Raw genomic sequence first — 18,782 nt, forward strand, 5'->3', positions numbered from 1 at the left:
TACCATTAGAAATGAATGTTGAAAGTTCAATTAATATTTCAAAAAATGCTGTTGTTGCTTCCTGTTGACAACACACTGATAAATAGCCCAGTGTCAAAACAATTTGAAAGTGTCCAAATCAATAACCAATACGCAGAAACAGTTTGTAATATATCGAAAACCTCAAATGTACCATCTACGCAACAGTAGTATAAAAAATATGGACGATATAAAAGAGTTCAGAGTTGAAAAACGCCACCGTGGCGCATCGATGAGAATAGAGGAAATTAGGAGATGAAGCGGGAATCCAAATAGTGGGGTTTTATTGCGCACAGTCACAGGAACACACAGGGTGGAAAGGTAGCAGGATAACGTTGTGGTTTACTGGGGAAATACAAGAGAGATCAATATGTTTAACATACAAGCATAACTGAAAAGTTAAAACTGGACAAACTGTGTCTTACATGCTGGACTGGCAGGAAACTGTACTTAAGTCACTTGAAAGCAGCAAATATGTAACCGATGTGAAATGGCTAGCTCGTCAGCAGTAGTGCGCGCTAATATCGTTTCAATCGGTGACGTCACTCGCTCATGAGACCTTGAAGTAGTTGTTCCCCCTTTGCTCTTTATTTATTTATTTATTTATTTCACCTTTATTTAACCAGGTAGGCAAGTTGAGAACAAGTTCTCATTTACAATTGCGACCTGAGGGCCGCGGCTTTTTTTGTGGAGGGATGGCTAACGATGCTTCGTGGGTGACTGTTGTGTTCGAACCCATGGTAGGAGCGAGGAGAGGGACGGACGCAATACTGTTACAATCACATATAAACTTTTAACATCAACTGTAAAGGATCAATTAAAACAGGACAAACTGTATCTTACATGCTGGACTGGCAGGAAACTGTACATAAGTCATATAAACTTTTAACATCAACTGAAAATGATGTTAGTTACACCTGTCCTTCAATAACGAAAGTTTCTCACTTTTCAATCACACACAGCATGGAAAGGAAACCCCGTTGTTGAAAAATCCTGTTGTTTTGTCAACCGGTCATAAAATCACTAATTGATTAGGGAGGAAATATACACTATTAAAAATAACACAAACCAAACGGTTCCTGGGAATAATGTGTTAGAGGACAATTTGGAGAAGACAGCTAGATCCATTTTGAAGTGTTGCATTTAGATTCAAGTGGGTGGCCAACGTGGTTAGTGCAATGCAACACTGTTTTTTTGTTAATCACTTCCATCGATATCACGCTGAGATCAATAGAACAAGGGGCACATATTTGCGCTGTTTAAACTAACACTAATTAAAGGTCACGTTGAAACTTGGAATATCCCATAACCGCGGGAAGTAGGGGTGCTGAAACGCCACCTGAAAAATCATAATAAAATATATATATACATTTTTTTTAAACGATTTAAAAAAATATTTTTCCCCCAAAAAAGTAGTGCACTGGGCCTTTACTAGTCCTGTATTAGTGGACCGATATAGCCCTCTGTAGTGAAGGGCAAAACAATTTTAACAATTACATCTCAGTCCCCCTTCACCCCAAAACGACTTCCAGGCTACTATGGTATAACACCTAATACGTTGTTGATATGTTTGGGTTGATTTAGAATTATGTTTGGGTTGACAAGCAACAGCCAGTTTGTGTAACTGTAAAAAATAAACAATTAGTGGACTCGTTTTATGAATGCTTGGATCGTGAAACTGAAATAGAAATAGATTGGTAGTATGTGACAAATACAATTTGATTTGATTTGATTTAGTTGGTGAGGCTTTTGATTTATTTGCCAGTTAATTAACCTGAAGCTGGAATTCCCAAGTTGTTCGGTGCTTACTGCTCATGCCGGCGAGCAAGCGAAACAGACGGCTCGGCAGCGCATCAAGTGTGACGTTACACATCTGCCCTAAACTCATAAATATGAATGGCTTTGCCTCCGGCTGTCCTACGAAAGGAAATTTCCCATAAGGGACGCTAGTTGCATGGAGGATTTAGCAACGGTAACAACCACCGGGGTAACAAGCGAGCACGCTCATTTTTTCAACACATATTAAGGAAAATAGATGAAGCATGTTTCTGAACGCTGCACCAGGCTTCATTGTTGACAATATGACTGAAGATTACCGTTCGATCTGAACAGGGCGCAACTTCCGCAACGGCTTCGCCCGTCACCTTTACGGGCCATGGCCCGGTTTAACCCGGGGCAGCTTAATCGAATTCCCTCGTTGAAACCATGTGTACATATTGCATTGGTTAGTACAAAGTAATACGTATGATTTATATAACAAGTTATTGGTCAGATTTCCCCAACTCACTTAACCAATCACATCCTGTTTGGTTTTTCTATTCCTGATTGTGTTTGGTCCCCGAGGCTTAGAAACAACAACAAAAACTGTTCTCCAACAGTTGAATTTAATCTTCACTTCAACTTTCAACATTACTACTACATGCATTGAAACAATCAATTGTGTGTTTGTGTGTCCACCTCAGGTTCCGAATGCTTAAGAAGACACTACATACTACTGCTGTGTGTGGTAGTAGTGGGGTGTACTGTGGCTGTCATAAGTCTGTTTGCCCAGAAAAACAATCTAATTGCACAGAGACAGCAGTCAAATATTGAAACCTCTACGGCAGAGAGGGAAGAGATGAAGTCTCTGAAATCAGAGGACTACAGCGTTCTTCTAAATATGATTTTAAAGCAGGGTAAGTTCAGCTCTTTCAGTATTTGGATATCTCTTTTTCGCAGTACCACACCTAAACACCCTACCACACCTAAACACCCTACCACACCTAAACACCCTACCACACCTAAACACCCTACCACACCTAAACATCCTACCACACCTAAACATCCTACCACACCTAAACACCCTACCACACCTAAACATCCTACCACACCTAAACATCCTACCACACCTAAACACCCTACCACACCTAAACCTCCTACCACACCTAAACCTCCTACCACAACTAAACACCCTACCACACCTAAACATCCTACCACACCTAAACATCCTACAACACCTAAACATCCTACCACTCCTAAACACCCTACCACACCTAAACATCCTACCACACCTAAACACCCTACCACACCTAAACATCCTACCACTCCTAAATCACCTACCACTCCTAAATCACCTACCACACCTAAATCACCTACCACTCCTAAATCACCTACCACACCTAAACATCCTACCACACCTAAACATCCTACCACACCTAAACACCCTACCACACCTACACCTCCTACCACACCTAAACACCCTACCACACCTAAACACCCTACCACACCTAAACATCCTACCACACCTACACCTCCTACCACACCTAAACACCCTACCACACCTAAACATCCTACCACACCTACACCTCCTACCACACCTAAACATCCTACCACACCTACACATCCTACCACACCTAAACACCCTACCACACCTAAACACCCTACCACACCTAAACACCCTACCACACCTAAACACCCTACCACACCTAAACACCCTACCACACCTAAACCTCCTACCACACCTAAACATCCTACCCTACCACACCTACACCTCCTACCACACCTACACCTCCTACCACACCTAAACCTCCTACCACGCCTAAACATCCTACCACACCTAAACACCCTACCCTACCACACCTAAACACCCTACCACACCTAAACACCCTACCACACCTAAACACCCTACCACACCTAAACCTCCTACCACACCTAAACACCCTACCACACCTAAACACCCTACCACAACTAAACATCCTACCACACCTAAACACCCTACCCTACCACACCTAAACCTCCTACCACACCTAAACACCCTACCACACCTAAACACCCTACCACACCTAAACCCCCTACCACACCTAAACCTCCTACCACACCTAAACCTCCTACCACACCTAAACCTCCTACCACACCTAAACACCCTACCACACCTAAACACCCTACCACACCTAAACACCCTACCACACCTAAACACCCTACCACACCTAAACCTCCTACCACACCTAAACACCCTACCACAACTAAACACCCTACCACACCTAAACCTCCTACCACACCTAAACACCCTACCACACCTAAACCTCCTACCACACCTAAACCTCCTACCACACCTAAACACCCTACCACACCTAAACCTCCTACCACAAAACCATCTTTCCTTTGTCTATAGTTTGTCAAGTATTATATTTGTGCCTTCATTGATCATACTATGATCGTAATCACATGAACTTGAACTATATGACTACAGTACAACTATATGACTACAGTACAACTATATGACTACAGTATAACTATATGACTACAGTATAACTATATGACTACAGTATAACTATATGACTACAGTATATTACCATGTTACCTGCAGTATAACTATATGACTACAGTATAACTATATGACTACAGTATAACTATACTACTATTGTATATTACCATGTTACCTGCAGTATAACTACACTACTACTGTATATTAACATGTTACCTGCAGTATAACTATACTACTATTGTATATTACCATGTTACCTGCAGTATAACTACACTACTACTGTATATTAACATGTTACCTGCAGTATAACTACACTACTACTGTATATTAACATGTTACCTGCAGTATAACTATACTACTACTGTATATTACCATGTTACCTGCAGTATAACTATACTACTACTGTATATTAACATGTTACCTGCAGTATAACTATACTACTACTGTATATTAACATGTTACCTGCAGTATAACTATACTACTACTGTATATTAACATGTTACCTGCAGTATAACTATACTACTACTGTATATTACCATGTTACCTGCAGTATAACAACTGCTAGCTTCAACTTCTTTTTAATGGAGGGAACAACTGCTAGCTTCAACTTCTTTTTAATGGAGGGAACAACTGCTAGCTTCAACTTCTTTTTAATGGAGGGAACAACTGCTAGCTTCAACTTCTTTTTAATGGAGGGAACAACTGCATTTTCCAAGAAGCAACTGTTAGTCATTCCAGTTAGGTTGGTGAGGGTTTTTTACCCTGAAATACACATCTGCACCGAATATTAAGACAAGTTAAAAGGGTAGTTTTCTGTGGTAGAAAACCCCCCCTGCATTGTTCCAATACGCAAAAGCACTTTCAGTCAATAAGCTTTCAATTTTATCCAGACAGTTTTCAACTGAAGTCAATGGGCAGATTGATAAAAACATTTTTTATTATTATTTGTTTTAAAGTAAACATAAATATTTCACATTAATTTCACGTAAAAACAACATTTAGTAAAACATTGTGTTTAGGCGGGGGGCTGACACAGCAGGGTAGGAACACACACCGTACACACACCATACACACACCGTACACACACACACCATATACACACACGCACACCGTACACACACAGCAGGGTAGGAACACACACCTTACACACACCGTACACACACCATACATACACACACACACACACACCATACATACACACACACCTTCAGCCTCTCTCAAGTCATTGGTAAAGAGGTGAAGGACCTTCAGCCTCTCTCAAGTCATTGGTAAAGAGGTGAAGGACCATCAGCCTCTCTCAAGTCATTGGTAAAGAGGTGAAGGACCATCAGCCTCTCTCAAGCCATTGGTAAAGGGGTGAAGGACCATCAGCCTCTCTCAAGTCATTGGTAAAGGGGCAAAGGATCAGCCTCTCTCAAGTCATTGGTAAAGAGGTGAAGGACCATCAGCCTCTCTCAAGTCATTGGTAAAGGGGCGAAGGACCACCAGCCTCTCTCAAGTCATTGGTAAAGGCGCGAAGGACCATCAGCCTCTCTCAAGTCATTGGTAAAGAGGTGAAGGACCATCAGCCTCCATCTATACACAATGTTTCACTAAATGTTTTTTGTTTACATTAAATTTTTATTTAAAAAAAAACAACCGTTTTTTTTATTTTTTATCAATCTGTCCATTGACTTCAGTTAACTAGCTAACTGGCTAAATCTGGCACACAAACTGCAATGTTGATTGATGTTCAAATGAAATGTAATTTGTGCTACAAGGGTAGGCAACCCTGGTGGGTTGGATTTAGCCAATCACAGGGCTAAGATATATTTTATTAGTTCCTGTTGTATTCCAGGAACAGGGTTACCTTCCCCTGTACAGAAGAGAATATGAGGTATTATAAAATAATACCAGTTTTATTTTTTATATTTTTCATACTGTAAATAAAAACTCTTTATTTTAATTCTTTACGATACTATTGTCCTGTGACACCAAAAGTCTGAATGTGATTTAATATTGCGGCGGCAGGTAGCCTAGTGGTTAGAGGAGGCAGGTAGCCTGGTGGTTAGAGGAGGCAGGTAGCCTGGTGGTTAGAGGAGGCGGGTAGCCTGGTGGTTAGAGGCGGCGGGTAGCCTGGTGGTTAGAGGCGGCGGGTAGCCTGGTGGTTAGAGGAGGCCGGTAGCCTGGTGGTTAGAGGAGGCGGGTAGCCTGGTGGTTAGAGGAGGCGGGTAGCCTGGTGGTTAGAGGAGGCGGGTAGCCTGGTGGTTAGAGGAGGCGGGTAGCCTGGTGGTTAGAGGAGGCGGGTAGCCTGGTGGTTAGAGGAGGCGGGTAGCCTGGTGGTTAGAGGAGGCGGGTAGCCTGGTGGTTAGAGGAGGCGGGTAGCCTGGTGGTTAGAGGAGGCGGGTAGCCTGGTGGTTAGAGGAGGCAGGTAGCCTGGTGGTTAGAGGAGGCAGGTAGCCTGGTGGTTAGAGGAGGCAGGTAGTCTAGTGGTTAGAGGAGGCAGGTAAATACGAATTTGTTCTTAACTGACTTGCCTGGTTAAATAAAAGGTACAAATAAATAAATATGAATGTCAACATGTTGTGATTTGTTTATTATAACATATAGAAAATAAATGTAGGATAAGGTTATGTAAAACAGTGTAAGCATGCTGTTCTTGTGAAAGGATTCACTACAATGTATTTATGGAGGGGAAAACCATTAGCTACAATGTATTTATGGAGGGGAAAACGATTCACTATAATGTATTTATGGAGGGGAAAACGATTAGCTACAATGTATTTATGGAGGGAAAACGATTAGCTACAATGTATTTATGGAGGGGGAAACGATTAGCTACAATGTATTTATGGAGGGGAAAACGATTAGCTACAATGTATTTATGGAGGGGGAAACGATTAGCTACAATGTATTTATGGAGGGGGAAACGATTAGCTACAATGTATTTATGGAGGGGAAAACAATTTGCTTCAGTTGCTTGCTACGCCTCAGTCCTCTTGCCATTGTCTTACGACGGCCGTCTGCAACTGGCAACGCTTCAGAACGACGCCACCTGTCGGAAGACAATGGCCCTCAAACACCTAGTGGTTCAGCCCCTAGTGGTTCAGCCCTCAAACACCTAGTGGTTCAGCCCCTAGTGGTTCAGCCCTCAAACACCTAGTGGTTCAGCCCCTAGTGGTTCAGCCCTCAAACACCTAGTGGTTCAGCCCCTAGTTGTTCCACTCATTTCACCCTTGCAAGAGAAACCAGACGTGATCATTCAGAAATGAAAAGGTGGTCACTGTGAATCTCTTAGTGTTTTGAACATCTCTGTTTTTAACTTTTGATGTTGCAGGGTAGAACTTTTCTTTTTTTTCTATAAAAACATAGAAATCTGCCATTTTCACAGACTGGTCACTATAAACAGCATACAGTATGTAGACACTGGTATTATGCTGGAACAGACTGGTCACTATAAACAGCATGTAGACACTGGTATTATGCTGAAACAGACTGGTCATTATAAACAGCATACAGTATGTAGACACTGGTATTATGCTGGAACAGACTGGTCACTATAAACAGCATACAGTATGTAGACACTGGTATTATGCTGGAACAGACTGGTCACTATAAACAGCATACAGCATGTAGACACTGGTATTATGCTGGAACAGACTGGTCACTATAAACAGCATACAGTATGTAGACACTGGTATTATGCTGGAACAGACTGGTCACTATAAACAGCATACAGTATGTAGACACTGGTATTATGCTGGAACAGACTGGTCACTATAAACAGCATACAGTATGTAGACACTGGTATTATGCTGGAACAGACTGGTCACTATAAACAGCATACAGTATGTAGACACTGGTATTATGCTGGAACAGACTGGTCACTATAAACAGCATACAGTATGTAGACACTGGTATTATGCTGGAACAGACTGGTCACTATAAACAGCATACAGTATGTAGACACTGGTATTATGCTGGAACAGACTGGTCACTATAAACAGCATGTAGACACTGGTATTATGCTGGAACAGACTGGTCACTATAAACAGCATACAGTATGTAGACACTGGTATTATGCTGGAACAGACTGGTCACTATAAACAGCATACAGTATGTAGACACTGGTATTATGCTGGAACAGACTGGTCACTATAAACAGCATGTAGACACTGGTATTATGCTGGAACAGACTGGTCACTATAAACAGCATACAGTATGTAGACACTGGTATTATGCTGGAACAGACTGGTCACTATAAACAGCATGTAGACACTGGTATTATGCTGGAACAGACTGGTCACTATAAACAGCATACAGTATGTAGACACTGGTATTATGCTGGAACAGACTGGTCACTATAAACAGCATACAGTATGTAGACACTGGTATTATGCTGGAACAGACTGGTCACTATAAACAGCATACAGTATGTAGACACTGGTATTATGCTGGAACAGACTGGTCACTATAAACAGCATACAGTATGTAGACACTGGTATTATGCTGGAACAGACTGGTCACTATAAACAGCATACAGTATGTAGACACTGGTATTATGCTGGAACAGACTGGTCACTATAAACAGCATACAGTATGTAGACGCTGGAACAGACTGGTCACTATAAACAGCATACAGTATGTAGACACTGGTATTATGCTGGAACAGACTGGTCAATATAAACAGCATACAGTATGTAGACACTGGTATTATGCTGGAACAGACTGGTCAATGTAAACAGCATACAGTATGTAGACACTGGTATTATGCTGGAACAGACTGGTCAATGTAAACAGCATACAGTATGTAGACACTGGTATTATGCTGGAACAGACTGGTCAATAGAAACAGCATACAGTATGTAGACACTGGTATTATGCTGGAACAGACTGGTCACTATAAACAGCATACAGTATGTAGACACTGGTATTATGCTGGAACAGACTGGTCAATGTAAACAGCATGTAGACACTGGTATTATGCTGGAACAGACTGGTCACTATAAACAGCATACAGTATGTAGACACTAGTATTATGCTGGAACAGACTGGTCACTATAAACAGCATACAGTATGTAGACACTGGTATTATGCTGGAACAGACTGGTCACTATAAACAGCATACAGTATGTAGACACTGGTATTATGCTGAAACAGACTGGTCACTATAAACAGCATGTAGACACTGGTATTATGCTGGAACAGACTGGTCACTATAAACAGCATACAGTATGTAGACACTGGTATTATGCTGGAACAGACTGGTCACTATAAACAGCATGTAGACACTGGTATTATGCTGGAACAGACTGGTCACTATAAACAGCATACAGTATGTAGACACTGGTATTATGCTGGAACAGACTGGTCACTATAAACAGCATGTAGACACTGGTATTATGCTGGAACAGACTGGTCACTATAAACAGCATGTAGACACTGGTATTATGCTGAAACAGACTGGTCAATATAAACAGCATACAGTATGTAGACACTGGTATTATGCTGGAACAGACTGGTCACTATAAACAGCATGTAGACACTGGTATTATGCTGGAACAGACTGGTCACTATAAACAGCATGTAGACACTGGTATTATGCTGGAACAGACTGGTCAATATAAACAGCATACAGTATGTAGACACTGGTATTATGCTGGAACAGACTGGTCACTGTAAACAGCATGTAGACACTGGTATTATGCTGGAACAGACTGGTCACTATAAACCGCATACAGCATGTAGACACTGGTATTATGCTGGAACAGACTGGTCAATATAAACAGCATACAGTATGTAGACACTGGTATTATGCTGGAACAGACTGGTCACTATAAACAGCATACAGTATGTAGACACTGGTATTATGCTGGAACAGACTGGTCACTATAAACAGCATGTAGACACTGGTATTATGCTGGAACAGACTGGTCACTATAAACAGCATGTAGACACTGGTATTATGCTGGAACAGACTGGTCACTATAAACAGCATACAGTATGTAGACACTGGTATTATGCTGGAACAGACTGGTCACTATAAACAGCATACAGTATGTAGACACTGGTATTATGCTGGAACAGACTGGTCAATAGAAACCGCATTGGATGGATGTCAGACGTCTGGAAAGGTCCTTGGGACGTCGATATATGCCTTCTCCTCTCCACTTACCATAAGAAAACATTTCCCGAGCACTGGCACAAACTCAAGACGCTCGAGGACGAAGCGTGGTCAGACCAAGCATGCTGCTTAAGACCCCTGGACCACGGCAGTTCACAACGCTCCAACAAGCCGAGAGAATACTTGATGGAAGCTTATTTTGTTTAAAGCCTTCCCCCAAAACCATAGCCCTGACCTTAACCACTCAGGATGAATACCTTCCCCCAAAACCATAGCCCTGACCTTAACCACTCAGAATGAATACCTTCCCCCAAAACCATAGCCCTGACCTTAACCACTCAGAATGAATACCTTCCCCCAAAACCATAGCCCTGACCTTAACCACTCAGAATGAATACCTTCCCCCAAAACCATAGCCCTGACCTTAACCACTCAGAATGAATACCTAAACTAACCTTCCCCCAAACCATAGCCCTGACCTTAACCACTCAGAATGAATACCTGAACTAACCTTCCCCCCAAACCATAGCCCTGACCTTAACCACTCAGAATGAATACCTAAACTAACCTTCCCCCAAACCATAGCCCTGACCTTAACCACTCAGAATGAATACCTAAACTAACCTTCCCCCCAAACCATAGCCCTGACCTTAACCACTCAGAATGAATACCTGAACTAACCTTCCCCCAAACCATAGCCCTGACCTTAACCACTCAGAATGAATACCTAAACTAACCTTCCCCCCAAACCATAGCCCTGACCTTAACCACTCAGAATGAATACCTAAACTAACCTTCCCCCCAAACCATAGCCCTGACCTTAACCACTCAGAATGAATACCTGAACTAACCTTCCCCCCAAACCATAGCCCTGACCTTAACCACTCAGAATGAATACCTAAACTAACCCTTTTGTTTTAACCCTGTAACCACGTGGAATTAACCCTGTAACCACGCAGAGTTAACCCTGTAACCACACGGAGTTAACCCTGTAACCATCCAGAATTAACCATGTAACCATCCTGAATTAACCCTGTAACCATGCAGAATTAACCATGTAACCATGCAGAATCAACCCTGTAACCTTCCAGAATTATCCCTGTCAACAGGGATCGACTGGATATAATGAGATAATGAACATGAAGTTGGCTGAGATAATTAACATGAGGTTGGCTGAGATAATGAACATGATGTTGGCTGGAGATAATGAGATAATGAACATGATGCTGGTTGGAGATAATGAGATAATGAACATGAGTTTGAAGAGTGGCTCTTCAAGAGATATTTATCTTCCTATTTGTATTTGTACATTTGATGTATTTAAATACTGTTTGATGTATCGCTGAAATAGTGGATTTAATCAAATTAACGTATTGTTCTTTTAGTATCCCCAAAAAGTTGTTCATCATATTTTTTAAGTGAAATTATTATTATTGTCTGCACTTTAATTATTAAAATAAAATGATTGAATGAGATATTACACTGGGGACAGACATTTTCTCTCTGAACCGTCACACTGATGTCCCATGTGACTAGAGCGTGTATCTGTCTGTGGAGAGTACCTGTATCGGTGTCGTTGGACAGTGATGACGTGCTCCGTGGTGTTGTGGAGGGTCTTGCCGTTGTAAGCCCAGGACAGAGTGCCTGGTCTGGGATAAGACTCAAACTCTACCCTGAGGCTTAGGCTCTCCCCTTCTCTGACAGCAGACTGGCTAGGCCGGGAGTCACTCAGCATACTGATGAAGCCTCGCTCTGGAGGGGGAACACACACAGGGTGAGACTCTTCTTCTCTCTGACAGGGTGAGACTCTCCCTCTCTCTGACAGGGTGAGACTCTCCCTCTCTCTGACAGGGTGAGACTCTCCCTCTCTCTGACAGGGTGAGACTCTCCCTCTCTCTGACAGGGTTAGACAGGGTTAGACTCCCTCTCTCTGACAGGGTTAGACTTTCCCTCTCTCTGACAGGGTTAGACTCTCCCTCTCTCTGACAGGGTTAGACAGGGTTAGACTCTCCCTCTCTCTGACAGGGTGAGACTCCCTCTCTCTGACAGGGTGAGACTCCCTCTCTCTGACAGGGTGAGACTCTCCCTCTCTCTGACAGGGTGAGACTCTCCCTCTCTCTGAAAGGGTTAGACAGGGTTAAACTCTCCCTCTCTCTGACAGGGTGAGACAGGGTTAGACTCTCCCTCTCTCTGACAGGGTTAGACTCTCCCTCTCTCTGACAGGGTTAGACAGGGTTAGACTCTCCCTCTCTCTGACAGGGTTAGACAGGGTTAGACTATCATCAGTTACAGTGTTATAGAGGTTAACAAATTCCATCATTGAGGTTCTGTCTTTGCGAGACTCACACACACACACACACACACACACACACACACACACACACACACACACACACCACGGACATCCAGGTGCAGGGTATCGGCGGTGGCGCCCCTCTCGTTGTGGGCGTGGCATCGGTATGTCCCGGCGTCTGATTGGTTGACAGAGGTGATCCAGAGGGAGGTGGAGCGTTGGTAACCACGGGAACCAGCCAGGATGTGGGAGGTGTGGGCCTGGAAGGCACGCTGCAGACAGGGGTCAGAGTTCAGGGGTTAGAGTTCAGGAGTTCACTATACTGGACTCTCAGGTGGGTCATGGTTAGTGTACTGGTAGAAGCAATAGAACACTGTGAATACTACTACGTTGTGGCACTATATAATGTCTATTACCTTTGATAAAGACAGGGGAGAGAGAGAGAGAGAAAATGAGAGAGAGAGAGAGAGAGAGACAGAGAAAGAGCGACAGAGAGAACGGGAGCGAGAGAGAAAGGGAGAAAGGGAGAGAGAGAAAGGGAGAGAGAAGGGAGAGAGAGAAAGGGAGAGAGAGAGAGAGAGACAGACAGAGAGACAGACAGAGAGACAGAGAGACAGAGAGAGACAGAGAGAGACAGACAGAGAGAGACCAAGAGAGAGACAGAGAGACAGAGAGAGACAGAGAGAGACAGAGAGAGACAGAGAGAGACAGACAGAGAGACAGACAGAGAGAGAGACCGAGAGAGACAGAGAGAGAGAAAGGGAGAGAGAGAAAGGGAGAGAGAGAGAGAGAGAGTCAGTATGAAGCCAGTCTCACCGCTCCAACAGGGAAGTCCCACTTAATGCTGAAGTCAGGGTTGAGGTTGGAGGAGCTGCAGGTGATCTCAAACTGCTCTCCTCTCCTCAGGATCACCCTCTCTCTCTGGGACAGACTGATCACTGGAGGCTGCTCAGGGACTGGGTGGGCAGAGGAGAGGGAGGGTGGATATAAACATACAGTATGTCAGACAGGACCCTGTTTGGAGCTGGACCATGTTTAACTGTTAACATAGAGTCACATAGAGGTGGTCCATGTCTAACTGTTAACATAGAGGTGGTCCATGTCTAACTGTTAACATAGAGTCACATAGAGGTGGTCCACGTCTAACTGTTAACATAGAGTTCCATAGAGGTGGTTCATGTCTAACTGTTAACATAGAGTCACATAGAGGTGGTTCATGTCTAACTGTTAACATAGAGTCACATAGAGGTGGTCCATGTTTAACTGTTAACAAAGAGTTCCATGTCTAACTGTTAACATAGAGTCACATAGAGGTGGTCCATGTCTAACTGTTAACATAGAGTCACATAGAGGTGGTCCATGTCTAACTGTTAACATAGAGTCACATAGAGGTGGTTCATGTCTAACTGGTCACATAGAGGTGGTTCATGTCTAACTGTTAACATAGAGTCACATAGAGGTGGTTCATGTCTAACTGTTAACATAGAGGTGGACCATGTCTAACTGTCAACATAGAGTCACATAGAGGTGGTTCATGTTTAACTGTTAACCTCTTGGATCTCTAGGGGCGCTATTTCATTTTTGGATAAAAAAACGTTCCCGTTTTAAGCGCAATATTTTGTCACGAAAAGATGCTTGACTATGCATATTATTGACCGTTTTGGAAAGAAAACACTCTGAAGTTTCAGAATCTGCAAAGATATTGTCTGTAAGTGCCCCAGAACTCATTCTACAGGCGAAACCAAGATGATACGTCAACCAGGAAATGAGCAGAATCTCTGAAGCTCTGTTTTCCATTGTCTCCTTATATGGCTGTGATTGCGCAAGGAATGAGCCTACACTTTCTGTCGTTTCCCCAAGGTGTTTGCAGCATTGTGATGTATTTGTAGGCATATCATTGGAAGAATGACCATAAGAGACTACATTTTCCAAGTGTCCGCCTGGTGTCCCTGCGTCGAAATTGGAGCGCAAAGCCAGGTGCAATTATTTTTCCATTTGAGAGCAAGGAGAAACCAGGCTTCCACGAAGGATATATCATCGAAGAGATATGTGGAAAAACACCTTGAGGATTGATTCTAAACCACGTTTGCCATGTTTCAGTCGATATTATGGAGTTAATTTGGAAAAAAGTTCGCGTTTTGAGGGCTGAATTTTCGTTTTTTTTTTTTTTTTTTGGTAGCCAAATGTGATGTACAAAACGGAGCTATTTCTAATACACAAAGAATATTTTTGGAAAAACTGAGCATCTGCTATCTAACTGAGAGTCTCCTCATTGAAGACATCAGAAGTTCTTCAAAGGTAAGTTATTTTATTTGAAGGCTTTACTTGTTTTTGTGATAGTTGCCTGCTAAATGCTAACGCTAATGCTAACGCTAAATGCTACGCTAGCTAGCTACTGTTACACAAATGATTGTTTTCCTATGGTTGAAAAGCATATTTTGAAAATCTGAGATGACAGTGTTGTTAACAAAAGGCTAAGCTTGAGAGATAGCATATTTATTTCATTTCATTTGCGATTTTCATGAATAGTTAACGTTGCGTTATGGTAATGAGCTTAGGTCTATAAATAGAATCCCGGATCCGGGTTTGGTCGTCGCAACAGGTTAACATAGAGGTGGTTCATGTCTAACTGTTAACATAGAGTCACATAGAGGTGGTCCATGTCTAACTGTTAACATAGAGTCACATAGAGGTGGTCCATGTCTAACTGTTAACATAGAGTCACATAGAGGTGGTCCATGTCTAACTGTTAACATAGAGTCACATAGAGGTGGTTCATGTCTAACTGTTAACATAGAGTCACATAGAGGTGGTTCATGTCTAACTGTTAACATAGAGGTGGTCCATGTCTAACTGTTAACATAGAGGTGGTTCATGTCTAACTGGTCACATAGAGGTGGTTCATGTCTAACTGGTCACATAGAGTCACATAGAGGTGGACCATGTCTAACTGTCAACATAGAGTCACATAGAGGTGGTTCATGTCTAACTGTTAACATAGAGTCACATAGAGGTGGTTCATGTCTAACTGTTAACATAGAGTCACATAGAGGTGGTTCATGTCTAACTGTTAACATAGAGTCACATAGAGGTGGTCCATGTCTAACTGTTAACATAGAGGTGGTTCATGTCTAACTGTTAACATAGAGTCACATAGAGGTGGTTCATGTCTAACTGGTCACATAGAGGTGGTCCATGTCTAACTGTTAACATAGAGTCACATAGAGGTGGTTCATGTCTAACTGTTAACATAGAGTCACATAGAGGTGGTCCATGTCTAACTGTTAACATAGAGGTGGTTCATGTCTAACTGGTCACATAGAGTCACATAGAGGTGGACCATGTCTAACTGTCAACATAGAGTCACATAGAGGTGGTTCATGTCTAACTGTTAACATAGAGTCACATAGAGGTGGTTCATGTCTAACTGTTAACATAGAGTCACATGTCATAGAGGTGGTTCATGTAACTGTTAACTGTCACATAGAGGTGGTTCATGTCTAACTGTTAACATAGAGTCACATAGAGGTGGTCCATGTCTAACTGTTAACATAGAGGTGGTTCATGTCTAACTGTTAACATAGAGTCACATAGAGGTGGTTCATGTCTAACTGGTCACATAGAGGTGGACCATGTCTAACTGTCAACATAGAGTCACATAGAGGTGGTTCATGTTTAACTGTTAACATAGAGGTGGTCCATGTCTAACTGTTAACATAGAGTCACATAGAGGTGGTTCATGTCTAACTGTTAACATAGAGTCACATAGAGGTGGTTCATGTCTAACTGTTAACATAGAGTCACATAGAGGTGGTTCATGTCTAACTGTTAACATAGAGGTGGTCCATGTCTAACTGTTAACATAGAGGTGGTCCATGTTTAACTGTTAACATAGAGTCACATAGAGGTGGTCCATGTTTAACTGTTAACATAGAGTCACATAGAGGTGGTTCATGTCTAACTGTTAACATAGAGTCACATAGAGGTGATTTGTGGCACAAATTCTGTGTATGCAAAAACGAGTATGCTGCCTGGAGATCTCTCTCTTTTTCCCTCCCTACTCCCAACATCCATCCCTCAAGCATCACCTTTCTATCTCTCCCCTCTCCCCTCCTCCTCCCCCCCCCCCCCCCCCCTCCTTCCCTCTCCCCCTCTCATCTCTCACCTAGCCGTACGTCCACAGTATACTGGCTCGACCTCACGGTGGCACCTGCCAGCTCGCCCAAGCAAACGTAGCAACCCTCGTACTCCTTCCTGGCATTGCCGATGATGACGCCGCGCTGGGGGTCGGACTGGTAATGGAGGTCGGAGGGTAAAGGTTGTAAGTCACAGGTCTGTAAGGTCACGGGGGTCACATCAGGGTCGGTGACCAGGCATGGTAAAGTCAGGTTCTCCCCGACGCGGACCAGAATGCCGTTCACCATAGAACGCTGAAACGGACTCTGGGGGTCTGGGGATGGGAGGGAGAGACGGGGGGATAGGAGAGTAGAGAGAGATAATTTGGGTTAGGTAGGAAAACAGAAGAGATGGATAGATTGGGTTTATGCAAGACAACATAGGGAAGGGAGGGAGGGTGATACATATGCTCACAGATACAGAGAGAGACAGAGAGAGAGACAGACAGAGAGAGAGAGACAGAGAGAGAGACAGAGAGACAGACAGAGAGACAGACAGACAGAGAGAGAGACAGACAGACAGAGAGACAGACAGACAGAGAGACAGAGAGAAAAGCCTACATAGACAGAGTCATAGACAAACACACACCCCCAACACACACCTCTCACCTTTCACAAAGACGTAGATGGAGGAGTGCTCCTTGGTGTTGTTGTTGATACAGGCGTATCGTCCCATGTGATATCCCTGGGCAGACTGCACCCTAACAAACACTACCCCTCCTCCCTCCTCTACCTCCCCCTCCAGCCGCCTGCCCCTTTCTCTCTGCCACCTCAACCCCCGTGAAACAACAGTGGATGGAGTGTTGGTGTTGTTGTCATGGCAGCGGAGTTCCAGAGCACCGCCTTTCGGAACCACCAGGTGAGGTCCGCTGGGGAAGATGACGGGATTGGACCAACCTGTTGAACACACGGAACACGCCCATATATGGTATACAGTCGACAAGGCTGTAATGGCTGTGTGTTTAGGCTTTTGTTCTAGCCCAGCACTGTAACAACACAACACACCTGAATCAAACATGACACTTAAATTTAGACCGCGGAAAGTTGATTTAGGTGTGTCAGAGCTGGGCTAGGACAAAAACCTGCACACAGAAAAGGTAGCATCGTGAGTGAATAGAAATATTGGGGTAGAATAGAGAAGAAAAATGTCATGTCACCCAAAGAGATTCTTTAGACAGTCATGGTTCAGTCTAGTAACAGACTGGTGTAACAGACTGGTGTAACAGTGGACAGTCATGGTTCAGTCTAGTAACAGACTGGTGTAACAGACTGGTGTAACAGTGGACAGTCATGGTTCAGTCTAGTAACAGACTGGTGTAACAGTGGACAGTCATGGTTCAGTCTAGTAACAGACTGGTGTAACAGACTGGTGTAACAGTGGACAGTCATGGTTCAGTCTAGTAACAGACTGGTGTAACAGTGGACAGTCATGGTTCAGTCTAGTAACAGACTGGTGTAACAGACTGGTGTAACAGTGGACAGTCATGGTTCAGTCTAGTAACAGACTGGTGTAACAGACTGGTGTAACAGACTGGTGTAACAGTGGACAGTCATGGTTCAGTCTAGTAACAGACTGGTGTAACAGACTGGTGTAACAGTGGACAGTCATGGTTCAGTCTAGTAACAGACTGGTGTAACAGTGGACAGTCATGGTTCAGTCTAGTAACAGACTGGTGTAACAGTGGACAGTCATGGTTCAGTCTAGTAACAGACTGGTGTAACAGACTGGTGTAACAGTGGACAGTCATGGTTCAGTCTAGTAACAGACTGGTGTAACAGACTGGTGTAACAGTGGACAGTCATGGTTCAGTCTAGTAACAGACTGGTGTAACAGACTGGTGTAACAGACTGGTGTAACAGTGGACAGTCATGGTTCAGTCTAGTAACAGACTGCTGTAACAGTGGACAGTCATTAATAGGCCTACATCAATCTGGCTGAAGGTTTGATCT

At 43.3% G+C, this 18,782-nt stretch overlaps 1 protein-coding gene across 1 annotated transcript in view; it reads right to left on the minus strand.

The window, feature by feature from the left end:
* Nucleotides 1-18,782, minus strand: part of LOC139374593 (mast/stem cell growth factor receptor kita-like) — a 52,669-nt gene that overhangs the window by 25,431 nt on the left and 8,456 nt on the right. Inside the window, exons 2-6 of the mRNA XM_071115610.1 lie at nucleotides 17,442-17,729; nucleotides 16,823-17,107; nucleotides 13,474-13,613; nucleotides 12,761-12,929; nucleotides 11,927-12,116 (exon numbers count right to left, since the gene is read on the minus strand). Coding sequence (XP_070971711.1) covers nucleotides 11,927-12,116; nucleotides 12,761-12,929; nucleotides 13,474-13,613; nucleotides 16,823-17,107; nucleotides 17,442-17,729 — 1,072 coding nt within the window. The remainder of the gene's footprint in view (nucleotides 1-11,926; nucleotides 12,117-12,760; nucleotides 12,930-13,473; nucleotides 13,614-16,822; nucleotides 17,108-17,441; nucleotides 17,730-18,782) is intronic.

Source organism: Oncorhynchus clarkii, chromosome 19 (genome assembly GCF_045791955.1).
Source record: "Oncorhynchus clarkii lewisi isolate Uvic-CL-2024 chromosome 19, UVic_Ocla_1.0, whole genome shotgun sequence".
NCBI classification, from domain to species: Eukaryota; Metazoa; Chordata; class Actinopteri; order Salmoniformes; family Salmonidae; genus Oncorhynchus; species Oncorhynchus clarkii.